We start from the raw sequence: 15,883 nt of genomic DNA, 5'->3' as shown, positions 1-15,883 counted from the left end.
AACGCCCCCCGCAACACAAACAAATCAGCGTGGGTGTATTATGGCTCTGGATCGTATAACAAGAATGTATAACGGGTGATACGGAAATTTTAACCACTCCTTTTAACGCTTTGGGAGTGAATACGCTCATTTGGGAGCATGAGTAGTAACCACATTTTACGGCATTTTGTTTTACTAGAAGAGAGCAACGCGTAAACTTAATATCTTTTTAGAGTGGACCTGTCGGTCTAAATATTTTCTCGAAATTTTGGTAGGATAAAAAATATGGGCAACCCAACTGCATTTTTTTGAAAAGGTCAAAATTTATACCAAACCATAACAGCAAAAGTACCAGCCTTGTGGACCTGTAATTGCAACATGTAACGCAATTAGAACCAAACGAGAATTGTAGATGTAAATGTGAACATTGTGAGTTGCTCATCACCTTAGATGTTAATGCTACTTAAAACCGCCAGTAAAAATAATTGTTAAATTTTAACCACTCCTTTTAACGCTTCAGGCGTGAATACGCTCATTTGGGAGCATGAGTAGTAACCACATTTTACGGCATTTTGTTTTACTAGAAGAGAGCAACGCGTAAACTTAATATCTTTTTAGAGTGGATCTGTCGGTCTAAATATTTTCTCGAAATTTTGGTAGGATAAAAAATATGGGCAACCCAACTGCATTTTTTTGAAAAGGTCAAAATTTATACCAAACCATAACAGCAAAAGTACCAGCCTTGTGGACCTGTAATTGCAACATGTAACGCAATTAGAACCAAACGAGAATTGTGATGTAAATGTGATCATAGTGAGTTGCTCATAACCTCAGATGTTAATGTTACTTCAAACTCCCAGTAGAAGAATAGTTAAATTCGTCCAGAGAAAATATTTTGCTCGTTAAATTGTGCGAATCCGAAATCGAAAACTAAGATATTGTTATAGTCAAAAAAGTTGTTACTACAACTCAAACTAAAATTCAAAGATCCATGCAAGAAGAAAGTTCGATTTGTGGTGAATTATTTTAGTATAAACTCCGCTGTGTATATTCTGGTGTTTTGGCATATTCACATTCAAATACTTCATCATAAATTAAACTGTAAATATTTTTATTCTTTAGTCATGCAAATGGAAATGTGTCCGGCATAATACGATTTGTTTGATATTCAGAATATATTTATGTTCAAAGTTTTCCCTACACCGTTTCCTTTTATTAGAAAATAACCAAATTTAAGATTCATGAGTTTGCTAAAGAAAGAACATACTGTCGTACCTCGATAAACATGGCCTGGTCCAGAAATAGTTAGCCATCTGTTGCTAGATAGACAGCTACAACACAATAGACTGGGGTCAATATAGTCCTATAAATCTTTTATGGGAGAGAACATAATGCCTAGTTTGTGAATTTTTATTATTTATTTATTGTGCTATAAAGTCGACTAATAAAATGTGAGAACATTAATACCCTTAGCACTCGAATAATGATTCTGAGGCGCCACTAAAAATTGCTGCACCATTATTGAAAATATTGTTTACATTATAAAATATATTTCAGATGTATTCTATCAGGTATTACATCAATTTCGTATCCCTAGAATGAACAAAAATGATGTATAGAATCGAATTATTCTAGGCCAGAAGAAATGTTTAATTTTGGAGTTAAAATAACTCCGAGTGCAAAGGGTTAAAAAATTATTAAGTTAGAAAATAAATCCTTATTTTTAGGTCGTATAAGAATCGGCGATCTATTTATTAATGTATTTGTATTCAATTAGGAGTGTACGTATTTTATCGAATCGTTCTTTAATTTTCGCTTGGTCACCGGCTCTAACAAGAACACCATTCATTCAGAGCCATTGTGTCAGGTCCAATGATACGGTCCGGTTCGTTCACGTTTTGTCCACCTAAGGACGATAAGAAATTGTGCTGGCCTTTGTATTAAACAATACGCTGTTATTTTCATTAACTTTATAAGGGTTGATTGTATTAAAATACAATATTGAATACAAACTCTTCTGTTTAATTGACAATTATGTAATTATATAAAATAAATCACATGCATCTAGATAAATAAATAAATATAAATCATAAAAACGATATAAATCATGTAAATCACAGATAGATGATAATATACAGATGATAATACAACGAAACTGTTTAGAAAATAGTAAACTGATTTGTTTATGATAATATAATTATATACATTCATTTACTTATCTCTCTGTAAACTAAATCTTGCCACATGTAATGTCATTATATAACTATGAAAAACGATAACTTAAAATATTACAATTTACATGTGTGTATCACATAAGTTGCATACGCATTCTATAATACAATATTTGAATCCTTTGCAGACGAGAACTTTTTGTATTGTATTTTGTATTTTGTACTCTATAAACAAAATTACGCAATTAACAACTTATAAAAATTAGATTACAATGATAACAGAAAATTACAACGATGATAGAAAATAGAAAAATTGGTGAAAAATAATTACAGAAATATGAGATGCATGCCATCGATTAACAAACTTTTTAACGCTCACTTTAAATTATTGCCTATTTATTGGCTGAATGAGAAAATTACAATTTTTGTTTACAATTGTATTCTGTTTGATTACAAAGAAGTGGGTTTAAAAAATATGTAAAAAAAATGGGTGATCAAACTTTAATTAGACCTTTCTTTTTAGTTCAAGAACATATGGAACAATAAATTTTCGTACACATACCCCCCTCCCCAAGGGGGGAAACAAGTCTTCGGTTTCCCCAATATGTATCCACTAAAAGAAACCAGACGTCCAGGACTTATGTCCTTTCCTCCCTCAACTTCTGGCTCGCTAGAGGGCCAGACGGAGCCCCGCTTTTCGCATTTCTCCAGTCTCATTTATTATGCGAGCTGGTTCCACTCATGTTCTTGTCCAATAAACTTTAATTAGACCTAGTCAATGACTGTCACGAGGTCGTCATAAGCATCAAAAACTGCCACAACCTCTTCGGTCCCTGATCACAACAGTTCGCAAGCCTCATACGAAGCACGTAAAATTCTGATGACAGTCGGCACACGTTGAGCACACACATAAAACCGACCACGAAGACAGTAACCACCGTTTGGCGTTTACGTGCACTATTCAGCATAGCCAGTGGAACTCATTAGCGTCTCTTCCAACTACCGGTCAATCGTACCTTTCCCAACCACCCCATAGAAAGCCATTCGCGGGCCGTTCGTACCTAGAATTTCTACACACGTTTAGCTGGAAGCAGAGGAGCAGAGAAAAGAAGAGAAGAGACACACGCCATGGCACGCTCTACTCTCTTCTCTCCTCTCTGTTCGCGTAGAAAACCCGTAGCGTGCCGCGCGCGCGGTGTATTGTTGCATCTCGGCACAATAAGGCGCGCGTGCACGTGCACGAGGAATGCACGCATTACCATAAAAATGATTTAAAAATCCACGCGAGCGGAAAGGTCGCTGTGGATTGGCCAGCTACGGGGGAAAGGGAGCGTCGCGATTGGCAGAAGCGAGAGAAGCGACAGTGGGGGAAGCCCGCGGAGTCTGTGGGCTCGATCGCGAGCTAAAGGGGCGGGGAGACGAAGACGGAGAATCGTGAGTAGAGGGGAGACTAGGATAGCGGTCGGGGGAGTTCTGTAGCGTAGGGATGAAAGGAGAAAGGACGAACGGTAGTGAATGCTATTGGGAGATTTGGTAGCGAGGAACGAGGAAGAGTCTATGGGGGTGACCGTGAACAGGACGAGGAGGGGAGTAGTGGGCTAGGGGTTCGGCGGTTAGGGGAACCGGGAGACAGGTAAAAGGGAGATAGAATTAGAGAGAGAGCACGCGACAGGAGCATGAACTGCCGGTTCAGGGAAGAGAGGGACTGCTAGACGGACGAATATTGCGAGGAAGAAATGAAACACGTACGGGAGTCCTGGCGAAAGGGAACGGAAGGTACACTGCATCTGCATGGGTGTCCAGGAGGGAAAGGGACAAGGAGAGAAGAGGGAGCGCGCAGGGTGACAAGGAGCGACGGAGAAAGGGATGGGAAGAGATTGGGCGTGTGAATGGTGGGGGGCGAGGGTGAGAGAGGGAGAGAGCGAAAGAGAAGCCACGTGCTATGGCTATGGGAACGGGAATGGATCTCTCTCGGCAGGGCTCAGTTCGAAACGGGCCATCAACGATGCCTACACACCATGGCCATACAATGACCGTGGAATTGCTTGCCATAAGGCATCGTCGCGTCGGTGGACGTGCAGTGTTGTGAGGAGGTTTTTGTTTAACCAGGACCGCCCGAATTCGCCGGTCTGTCTGTCTCTCTGTGCGTGTATATGTGCTTCTTGTGCTTGTTCCCCGAGGAGCGCGCGGATTCAAAACTGTGTGGCCCCCCTTCCACCGGACCCCGGAAAAGAAAGAGATATGCTGTCTTTGAAAACGATCCGCGAACCGTGCCGAGTTTTGCCGAGGATCTTGCGTGGCCAAGCGCGAAGATTCGATTCCCATGGTTCGATCGAGACGTCGGTGCAGCTTCGATCTCGGTGATCGATCCGTGGCTAGTGACACGCCGACACTCCGAACACGCGGAAGCTACCCAGGACACGTTGTTCCCTTGTCCCGTCAACAATGGGATTGTGATCGATCATGAGCGGAACAGATGACGTTCACGTAGTGTCTTTGCGATTAAACAAGCCCCCCATAGAGAGAGAATCATATCACCGTAATTTCGTAAGCTCGAGTAACAATTCTAAGGATAAGCTGTACATAGTAATTTTTCTACCTGCGAGTATGCAACATATCATATCACGAATAGCTGTGAACGAGTGAATCAGGAGGCCTCGTTTTGGGTCTGGGTTTTGTTTGTGCCTACGAGAAGCAATAAAGGAAAACGATAGCGTTCATCGTTCGGCAGGGTCAGAACGTTGACGAGGCTCGAGGATATTTGTTTATTTACACGTGCGAGCGCATCGCGCCGACCGGTTGATTCACCGGGACACATTTGACCGTCAGAGAAGTGTCAGTGCACGGGAGAAGTGGTACTATTTTCGGGCCGCGCGGGGGATAACGAGAGAAAGAGGGGGGAAAGAGAGAGAGAGAGAAGGGGACAGTTTCGAAGCCAGGCGACGAAATTACTGCAAAATGGGAAACAGCGGAAGCAGCGGCGGGGCGAGCAGAAAGGCACGCAGCCTGCCGAATTCGCCGGAAGCGCACAGGTATATCGTTGCACACATGATTCAATTTCAGGATCAACCGTTTTGCGACCGCTTCGCGCGATTCTTAAGCAAACCGGTTATTTCGATCGGGGATCTTTGACCTTAGCCGCGTGTGCACTTTATTCCGCGCTTTTCCTCCCGGGTGAATTGGCACCGTGCGCGCATAGTAAACACGGTTACAATTAAATAACTTTGTAGAGAAACGCCGGGCTGTCCTGTTAACGGTTGTGTTATACCCTGTGATGGTGAAATCTCATCAACCAACCAACTGGAACGCGGTCCACTTGACTCGAACCTCGGTCGGCCGACCTTTTTCACAAATATGCGATTCATCACGCTTAGGGCCCGTTCACTGCTGTAGTTATCAATAGACTGTTGATCTTTAGGCAAAATAACCATTTTCCCTATCAATTGTGAGGAATAAAATTTTAATGAAAATGTACAGCACTACCTCGATTGTCCGAACCTATAATATCTAGTTGGTTCTAGTACTCTAACACGCTTCAAGGTTAAATAGCTCAATCTAAGATCATGCATATGTCACATTATCTATTGTAGAATTAAATAATAATTTTCTTTAATTCTGGTAGTGTCTATTGTATACAATTTTGTTATTATTTCAAATCCGCAGTCTAGTTATTATTCTTTTTAACATAATTTTGAAGGTGCTCTGTGTAGATCCATTACTAGAGTGTGGATTTTATGCATTAGCAAAAATAATTTCAAACAGTGGAAAGAATTTAAGAAAATACATTTGTTACAATTTAATAAATCCATTGGAGGGGAAAATCAATTCTTACTTGGTTCCTACGCCTTGCACTTAATGCAAACAATTTTTACTTCGCATGAAGATCCGCATTGTGATGCTCTGGGTCAAAATAGACCCCCACACCGTCGAGAGGATAATTATGGAGTACAACTAATATATTCTGCATTAGTTATTTTACTGTCTTTCATTGCTATCGCAGAAATTCTTTAATCTGTATAAGTAGACAGCGGATTTTATGCATTTATGACAAAGCTTTAAAGTATTTACAAAAAACAAAATATTTAAAATAGTAAAAATATTAGAAGAATTTTTTAAAATACTATTATTTCCAATCTATCGAACATATTAAAAAAAAAAGAATTTCTATTTCACTCCAGTTTGACGTAATTCAGGTAGACAATTTTTATTTTGCATCGATTGCAAGAAATAGGAACTACATTGAATGTTATTTCTTTCCGTAATAATTTTCATAATAAATGCATAAAGAGATCCGCAGTCTACTAATAATTATTATAACTATAATTAAATTATAACTATACTTATATGTACATATACTAGTAATAATTATTATAACTTTATAACTATACTATAAATAGCTTCGAATGCGCTAAATACTGAGTATTGTAATTGCTATTTCTATCTGTTCCTATCTATTTCCTGTTATTCTCCTTGTCTCCTAAGTAACGATTTATACTAACTTGTAGTGGAGACAGTATCATACTACTGTCAACGTTCAGAAACTTTAGCGTAAGCTAATATGAACTGAGTTGGCGGCAGACATGCTCAATGAATTTTCAATATCGATTTACTTATACGAAAGAGAAACCTTGTACAAACAAATTTTATTCTGCACTATTAATTTACTTTTTCGTGTAAGCAATTATGTTGAGTAAGCAATGTATTATTATTTCATTTGATTCATTATTATTAAATATTAGATTTAGATTTATTACTAAATATATATAAGAGAGAGGACCATCAAGCTCGTGTAAAAATTACAAAGACTATTTATTATTTCTTTTTAATATATTTTTTGTACATAAAAAAGTTTTAAGTCAAGTGGTCTCTCAGTGGAGAATATTGTAAATTTACATATCTTTCAGTTTTGGTCACTATGCCACGGAATTGTCTCGGAAAAAATTGGCAATCCTAAGTCGAACATAAAATCAAGAAGTGATGAGAGTTTTAAAATCGTATTCTAATTTCGATAAGGAGGCGCAAGCAAAGATGAGGGCACCTCAGGAGTAGGAATCATGTAGCGTGTATAATTACACAGCGCAGACGAATAAGACGTGCTCGGTGACGATCTATATTGAGAAAGGAAAAATTCAAAACCAGATCCGCGCTTCGTGTCCCGGCTGCGCATCGCCACGGGGCCCCGAAGACCGGTTAGACCTTGACTGCAGGTCGCACCTCGACACCTTCTGCGATGGTACCTCCGACGCGATCACGCGATTCGATCGGAACACATGCTATATCGCGCATCTTTCGATTCCGTTGGTCGATGGTGTCGACGTGCAAGCGAAAAATTGTGTTATGGTCGTTAGCTACTCGACAACATCGGATTTTGACGTTACAGAGTCAATTCACGCGACGCACCAGCGTACCAAGCACACAGTTATCTTTTGTTTCTAAGTAAGCTCTGCTCGAATTTTTGGAGAAGTCTGTCCCTGCGGAATTGTTTCGGAAAGAAATGTTGCCCCCACGAACTTCTCTTTAACCACTCATCTTATGAGTACTCACTATTTTACAGCCACGGTGATTTAGAACTTCTTTGTCGTTCAAAAAGGAAATTTAGAGTAAAATTTTATTTTCGATTGATAGAACATTGTTGACTGCGAATGTTTATGCAAAATACAAATTTTGTGCATCTATTAGAACGAACAGGAGCTAAGTAGACAATTCTTACTTTCTTTACTAATGTTGCCCCCGGGAACTTTTTTAACCACATATCTTATGATTTATTTTAGAGCCACAGTGATTTAGAACTTCTTTGTCGTTCAAAAAAGACATTAATTTTTAATGACTGAAAATTGATAACAGAATAATAGAATTTTATTTTGGATTGAAAGAACTTAATGACTGTGGATGTTCATGCAAAATACAAATTTTGTGCATCTATTAAAAGGAACAGGTGCCAAGTAAACAATTCTTACTTTCTTTACTAATTTTAGTAAGGTGAATATTGTACATTGATGTTTCTAAATACTCTTAATCTTCTCACTGTTTCAAATGGCACCAATTTTTGTGATAAATGCATAAGATGCACACTCTTAATGAAATACATATTTAGTAGATATAATGTGATCATAATATCAATTTAATTGTAGTAATTATTTAATGTGGTTGTAGTACTATCCAGTACATTCAGTATTTGCTGTTGCAGAAAAATGTTTATTTTCATATTTTATAGGTTTTCTTCAAATTATTACTTCCAAGATCATGTCTTTATCTGTCCACATCAGCACCTCTAATGTTAGAATATTTTTTAAACGAATAAAGGTTATGCGAAACGACGAATAAAGGTTGTGCATGTTTCGACGAATGAACGTTCGGACTCGACGCGAAGCAGTTTGCGCGAGTAAATTTATCGCTGTCTGAATTCGACGTCAAAGGAGCTTAGGCAGTATTAGGAGGGGCGAATCGTTGGGGGAGCTCTCTAATAATTTTTAGGGTCCACCGATCCCACGACCCTTGATTCCTACGCACCTGGCATTCATTTCACGGGAACAGAAGTTTCCTTTTACAGCGCGAGAAATGTTAGCCGGGACTGCGGTGCGGTGCGGTGGATTCAATATTATTTTCGTCGAATGAAGCAAGCGCGGAGTTAACGTTCCCTGTCGTTGTATTATCACGATGAGACGAGAAATATCGTTTTGCGAAATTCTGTCGTAAACGGAGGCCCTGTCTATTCCGTGGGTGAACCGGTCCCCCAACACACGACGCCTTTCGAATAAACTTCGCCGCGATGTAGATTGGCCTCCATTTCTGCACAATTCGAATATATTCCTATTAAATGTTCGCCTTTGTTCTTGGCTCTCGTGTTCCGTCCGAATTGACAGTTTTGTATCCCGCGACACGACTCTTATTATCGCCACGTGTACGTGACAGCCGCGGCGGATACGCTAATGTGTAGATTAACGTGCCACATGCAGCGTTTCATATTTCTACATTTCAGACGAGAGTACGGTTTTAAGTGTCGCTCGCTTACGTACCTCTGCTTGTGCTGTTTTATTGCCCATTTAGCCATTAGTGTTTATTGAGATCCTAGTCGATGACATTTGATAGTTTCCTTATGGATCAATACTGCCGTCAGATGTTTCGCTGATTTTAGCTTATCGTTTCGTTTAAATCAGTCTTAATTATCTGTTACATTTGTTGTACTGTTTTTTTTTTTGTATGAATACCGTAAATCAATGATAGTGAGTGTGGTTTCCGTAATATGAAAGTGGACTAGAATAAACTGTGCATTACATAAAGCTAAAAACATTTGGAATAAATTTTTAACACTACCGGGTACAAAATGTGTCGGATATATATTGTTTTATGAAAATGACAAGACTGAATCTATCTAGATTTTTCACAATTTTTGTAATAATACGTGCTCGAATAAAGAAATTTATTGCATAATTTCTAATGGAAGCATGGTTAATAAACAATGTGAAAGCGGTTATTTGACCGGTCGTGATATGGTTCGTGTTAACTGTTAAATAATCATGATTCGTAAAACGTGAAATAAGATTTGTTAGGAATGAAAATAAGTTTCACTGAAATTGTATGTATAATATTATAGTGGAATATGAAAAACTTGAAGAATGAATAAGTTGTTCTGTGAGTATACAACATTTTTGAACATTAGTTGCTTTGACATAACGGGAATCTGCTAATTATGTAAAAGTAATCACTGTTACTAACGAGTAGACTGTGGATCTTTATGCAATAATGGCTTTTGAAAATTTTCAAAAAATGCTAGGATATAAAATACGTCAGAGTTTCAGTAGAAAGGCTACTACTACGAAAATAAAATTCTATTTGATTCGAGTTCCTCTTAAAATTCGTCTACAAAAATTGCAAATTGCATAAACATCCGCAGTCTGCTATATAATGAGGTTGCTTAAAATTAATAATCTCATGTACCTTCTAACTGTCAAATATGGATACTTGAAGCTAATTTTAGCGTTCGCATCCAGGGCGGTGCGGTAAATTTTCTCAGAATGATGCAAGTCTTCGAAATGTCGCCCCTTAAATATTTCTTCATTAAAATATTCATGTATGAACTTGATACGTACTCAAAAACATCAATTCTTTATACTTATATACTGGGTGTACGAAGTACACCTTTTAAAAACGAATAACTTTTTCAAAATCGGACCAAACGACTTGAATTTTATCGAGATGTTAGAAACATTACTTTAGTTTAAAAATGCTATAAATTACCTTTGTAAAAACATTAAAAAAAATTTTTCGTGAATTAATCTTCCACCGATTTAAGGATTGAATTCTCTGTTACTGTATATGTATTACGTTTTTGTTACAGTACATATTATGGTGTACGTTACTGTAAAGTTAACTGTACACTTTTCATTGAAACGCCAATAAAACGATTGAAAAAAATCGTACTTCAAGATTTGGTGCGTCATTATAAAAATCTACGGTAGATTTGTTTACAAAAAAATTTGTCAACGTTTTGGAGACGGTTCTTTTTTAATAAAAATGAATGATGGTTGCTAAAAGTAGAAGCATCTAGCTGTAAGATGGACCAGATTTATTATTTTATTGTTTTGTTTTTTAAAAGAAATTACCGTAATTTAAATACATAGACGATTGTCTCGAAAATTCAGTGTTTGATTACCGAATCATTTGAAAATGATGAGAAAGAATCGGATCGCAGCCATCACTACCGCGAAGCACGTGGCGGCATGGCAGCACGGGATGCGACTCTGAAGAGATACTTTCTCTTCCTTCCTTGCCGCGTTCCTTTTTCCGCAGCCCTTTCTCTCTCTCGTTTTTCGCTCATTCCTGCTGTGACTCGACTTGGTTTGATTTATTATTCGCGGGTCGCGCGATTATTTCACACGGGGCCACCGTTTCTCCCTTCGTTTCGGCGCCCACCGTTTCCCTTCGGCTAAAACTCTCTTTATTTAGCGAACGAGTTCAAAGACATCCCCGTCGGCGAGTGTGAGTCAATGTTTTTCGATGTGAATGGTCGCCGAAATAGATTCTTGAGCATGCTCTTGCTCCTGTTCACGATCGCCCGGTTTAAATCGTTCTGCCTGACGTTCAAAGAGCGATCGCCGATGATTATGCCCTCGCCTCGAAATCGCGCTATTACGTTTCGTGCTTTTCAACGGTTCCCGATCATCGCACCGCTCGAAATTGCACGGTTTCCACTGTGTTCACCGGTGCTTGGGCTCTAATTTATTAGGGGCTCAATCAGCAACCGTAGTCGAAATCTATTGCACCGTTCGCTCATGAACAATGCGAATGCTTCCGTGGATAGACTGACAATCAACGAAATAGGATATCATTACGCTCGCTGGGGAATGCTCAAACGCCATTTTAGAACCACAAAAATCTATTACAATAGGCAACAAGTGATTGCATCACGCATGCGAAAGGCTGTTGTGATTAAAATTTGAAAATCACATTCATTGTACAATATTGTACATGGTCGTGTAACATTGTCGTTTCTGTTAGGTTCAAAAAACTCGGCATGTCTCTCTCACAATTTCAAAAGATTCTAGTTTATGCATTAATTGAGATTTACGTATTTATACCAGAAAAAAAGTCATGAAAAAGAATTGGAAAGGCTCAGAACTGTAATGAATGGAGAAACTTATTCAATAATTTCTAAAAGGAAATATCTTTGTAATTTCAACAATTATAAAATAAAAAACGTGAAACCTGGCCCCGTTGTAGTACAGTTGGTGTTAACCCTTCTGTATAGATTATTTAATACTTTTTGCATTTAACATATTTCCACAAATTCTCATTTCAAGACTATAAATTAATATATGTACAGTATTAGCGAGCAAAGAATGAACATATTCACAGAAATTTTGTAATATTTTTAGAGGAACATTAACAAATTGAAAAGCAATACATATTTATGTAGGTTTTGCATATCACACTGAATACAGAGACAATTTTTATCGTGCATAAAAATCCGCTGTCTAATAAAGACAATAATAATAGCAGGCACGATGATGATATTTACCGCGTGAAACAGTTGGTCGGTCTTCCTGGTAAAACACCGGGCTTTTTCTCTAGATTATCTAAATTTATCTCGCGCACCGGAACAACGTGCAACCGCTCCTTCTGGTACATGCTTTCTCCTCGCGCGTCTTTCATCCACTCGGGAATCGATCTTACAACGGTCTGCGCGCTGAAAGTAATTGCATTACCTCGAATTAATTATCGACCCTTTTCGTATAAATTATCGAGTGGCGTGCATGCGCCTCCTCCAGCACACGTGGTTTCTAGAAACGATTCCCACTCATCGGTAGACGTTGATTTCTATTTACACACCGTTCGACGCGATTCCTGGTTACCTTGATTTCTCAACATTTTAATTCGTATGCATACTCCTCAGAAATACGGGCAATCCTCAAATAACGCGGCTAATTGGCTCCGAGAAAAACTTCGAACTCAGTTGTATCGACTGCATACAATTTTAGTCAAATTCGAAAGATAATTCTGTGATACACGATTAAAAGAGTATAAAATTCAAAATTTTCAATTGTAGAGGTGTTACATATTCGTAAAATTTTATCCCTACAGAGGGGATGTACTTCAGATTAGAATTAAATTACTGTTAATTATCTTTAATTTCATTATTTCAGTTGAAAGGGTTTGTCATTTTTGGAATTTTTTGTATATACCAGTTTGATGTACTTGAGGTTTGGGAAAAAATGTGCACTGTCTGATTGAAATAAACAATCTCCTTTTTAATCATATTATCGCAGAAAGGTAAGAAATTTTTTACAAATATCATACTACACACTATAATACTCAATAATGAGACGGGTATAAATAATTTGGGGTATATAAACGGGTATAAACTGTCATTAGAGTTTTTAAATTAGTAGTAATTTATAAGTTCTTCGACCTGAGAAACTCAACAGCGCATAATATTACGGTGAACTGGACAATTTCGAGGATACTTACAGCTATCCTTCGTAACTGAAATAACGCATAATTCTCTGTAAGAGATTTATGTCTCCTACGCGCCTTTGGAGAGAGCTCTAGAATTGGCTTGCATCCACGGGTGACATACAATATCGTCTAATACCACGAATAAATTAGCCATTCATTCGAAATATTCGAGTGTGACTCGTTCTTTATGTGATCATTTACTCGAACAGTCAATCCATCATCTTAGATTTATGCGCTTTTATAATTGGATGTAACAAAAATGTCAATTTATTACCAATTAGCAAGATTTGCGTAATAAACACAACTTTCACATGCGCCAAACAATCAAATTGAGAATACAAAATTAATAAATATTCTCGTCGAGAACATTTTTCCGGTGGTCTGGTAGACTCTAGCGTTGGCATCTCCTGGGGTGTAGAGGGGAGTAAAAGGCTCTGGGAACTCCTGAGGTTAGGGTAGCAAATGACACGATCTTCGGCACTTGGCCTTTGTGCGAGCATCTCGAAACCTTCTCAAATTACCTTCGGGCACTAACAGAAATGTATAAGTACCGAAAAACAGCGCCTGACATCTGGCTGGCTGTTATTATATAAACTGACCTTTGTAGGATAGATTGTTGAAAGTAATTTCGGTATTTTAAGATGAAATAAAACCGAATTTCTTTATTCAAACGATGAACTTCAAATAATAGAATATTTTCTTATCTATTCTTTTTTTGCTAAAGATCATCGAACAAAAGGGAAAGTATCTTATTCATTAAAGTTCATTGCTTGCATAAAAGAATTGGGCTCTACTTCACCTTAAAATACCGAAATTACTTTCTTGCCAATCCAATTTTTTGATTCTGTATAAATAAAACAAAAATAAAATTCATTATATTACACCTTTAGTTATCGCTGTAAAAGTCATCACATCATTGCGAAAGAAAAATGTAACATGACGTAGGAATTTCAGAATGAAATTGTAAGACCAGTCCACTTTGACTGGCGTGGTGGATCTAGTATTAAAGTTCTGCGATTTTCAGTACTAACTTATTCCACGATTCATTTGATCCGGCCACTCTGGAATGGAACGTATACATGGTCGAGCTGTAACCTTTGGAACGGTAGTCCGCGAGTAAAAATCATGGAAAATGGTTCGCTGCGAGACGGCTGGTCGAGTTGGACACAGAGATCGTAAAGGGTCAAGGGAGTAAAGCCTGAAAGTGCGGCAATTAGCAGAATCTGTCTTCGGGATCGGTTCACCGTCCGCCATCAACGGTTATCTATGCGAAGCACAGGACCGTGTACGTAAGCACTGCGCTATAGTCCATTAAGCACGAGAGAGGAGCGTTTCTAACGGGCAACGTGTATGCTCCTCGCACTTCTGCCTAAGTGCACGGGGTTAAGTCGAATCAAGCCAGGTAAAAGCGACGCCAGATGCTTATCAGAATCGCCGCCTTCGCCGTCGTCGCCTCGCCAGACGACATTCTTTCTAATTGTTTCAAAACTACCGGGCTCGATCCGCGGGATTTTTCGAGCCGATCGACCAATTAAATCGAACCACGATTATACGAACGGCTCTGCTCCACGGGGTTGCGCGTTTACGCTTTCACGAAGCCAGCTCGGCAGCAGCAGCAGCAGCTTATAGCTCTCGAGACGACTACACTCCTCTCGTTAAAGGTAAAACCGTAATTCCGCGCGCGTCGCTCCGCCAGTGAAACCTGTCATTTATCACCGTTAGTCAACGATGCCGATTTTTCAACAAGTTCCAGATTATAGCGAACAGCAAAACTGAACCGTAAAACATCGTTCGACGCGAATTTTGTCATAAACACCGTTTAACCCCTTGTCGTATAATATTCAGCCAACCTTCGCGGCGAAGGTTTCGAACAGGATCTACTGAATGTACAGGGTGTACAGATATTATATGTCGTGACTGTCGTAACGTGATACTACTAGGGATGGCGTGAACTGCTACTTTTGGATCACTTGCGATTCGACCACGTTCGTTTCCAATCACGGTGATTTTTCGCTTTTGATTGACGGAGAGCATAACTGTTCTTCGCGCAAGTTACAGAGCCATGACCTGTATGTTTCATATTAACAACATTAAAACAAAATTGCGAGTTACATCGCATTTTTCTAAAAACCAGTAGTCGTACTTCGTTCTAGGGATAAACTTCATCCATCGTATGGGACTAAAAGTTTTGGCCTTTTGTTATTCATTTTTTTAAATGGAATGTCCTATTTTTTATACCGTAGATCGATAGAGTATCAAATTGTGAGTATAATAGTGTTGACCTTCATATGTCCTAAACCTAATGGTTCACGAGATATTATTGAAACAATTTCCTTTTTTCATTGGATAATATCTCGTGAACTATTAGGTTTCGGACATATGAAGGTCAACACTTTTATACTCACAATTTGATACTCTATCGATCTACGGTATAAAAAATAGGACATTCCATTTAAGAAAATGAAGGTGACCTTCATATCTCTAAAAAAATTACATAAAAACAAAAATTTTGTTGGTATCGTATGAGCCCCCCATTAAAATGGAATGTCCTATTGGTAAACCATTCTGCTTTGTCCTTCAGACATTTGACGTATCTTTCAAAACAACAAAGATATTTGAGGTGGCAACGTTAGGTGACTCACCCTGTATAATCCTGCAGATTTTGACGAGAAAGCCCTAGAAATGCATGTTTTAATGCATTTTAGGGATTCACTAGTTCAAAAGTTATGCGTGTGTAACACTAAACCTACCATGTAACTGGTACACATGTTCCCTTA

General features: G+C 38.5%; 1 protein-coding gene across 10 annotated transcripts in view; it reads left to right on the top strand.

Moving 5' to 3' along the window:
* The window catches only part of Sick (sickie), a 375,431-nt gene that overhangs the window by 158,776 nt on the left and 200,772 nt on the right, over positions 1-15,883 (top strand). Inside the window, exon 1 of one of the 10 annotated variants that reach the window (XM_076447129.1) lies at positions 3,559-5,182. The exons of the other annotated variants lie outside the window; for them this stretch is intronic. Within the exon in view, the coding sequence (XP_076303244.1) occupies positions 5,109-5,182 (74 nt within the window). The 5' untranslated portion in view covers positions 3,559-5,108. Of the gene's footprint in view, positions 1-3,558; positions 5,183-15,883 lie in introns of those variants that run through there. 10 annotated transcript variants of the gene reach the window in all.

The sequence above is a fragment of the Lasioglossum baleicum genome, chromosome 1 (assembly GCF_051020765.1).
Source record: "Lasioglossum baleicum chromosome 1, iyLasBale1, whole genome shotgun sequence".
In the NCBI taxonomy this organism is placed as follows: domain Eukaryota; kingdom Metazoa; phylum Arthropoda; class Insecta; order Hymenoptera; family Halictidae; genus Lasioglossum; species Lasioglossum baleicum.
This window is presented reverse-complemented; position numbering and strand designations above follow the sequence as displayed.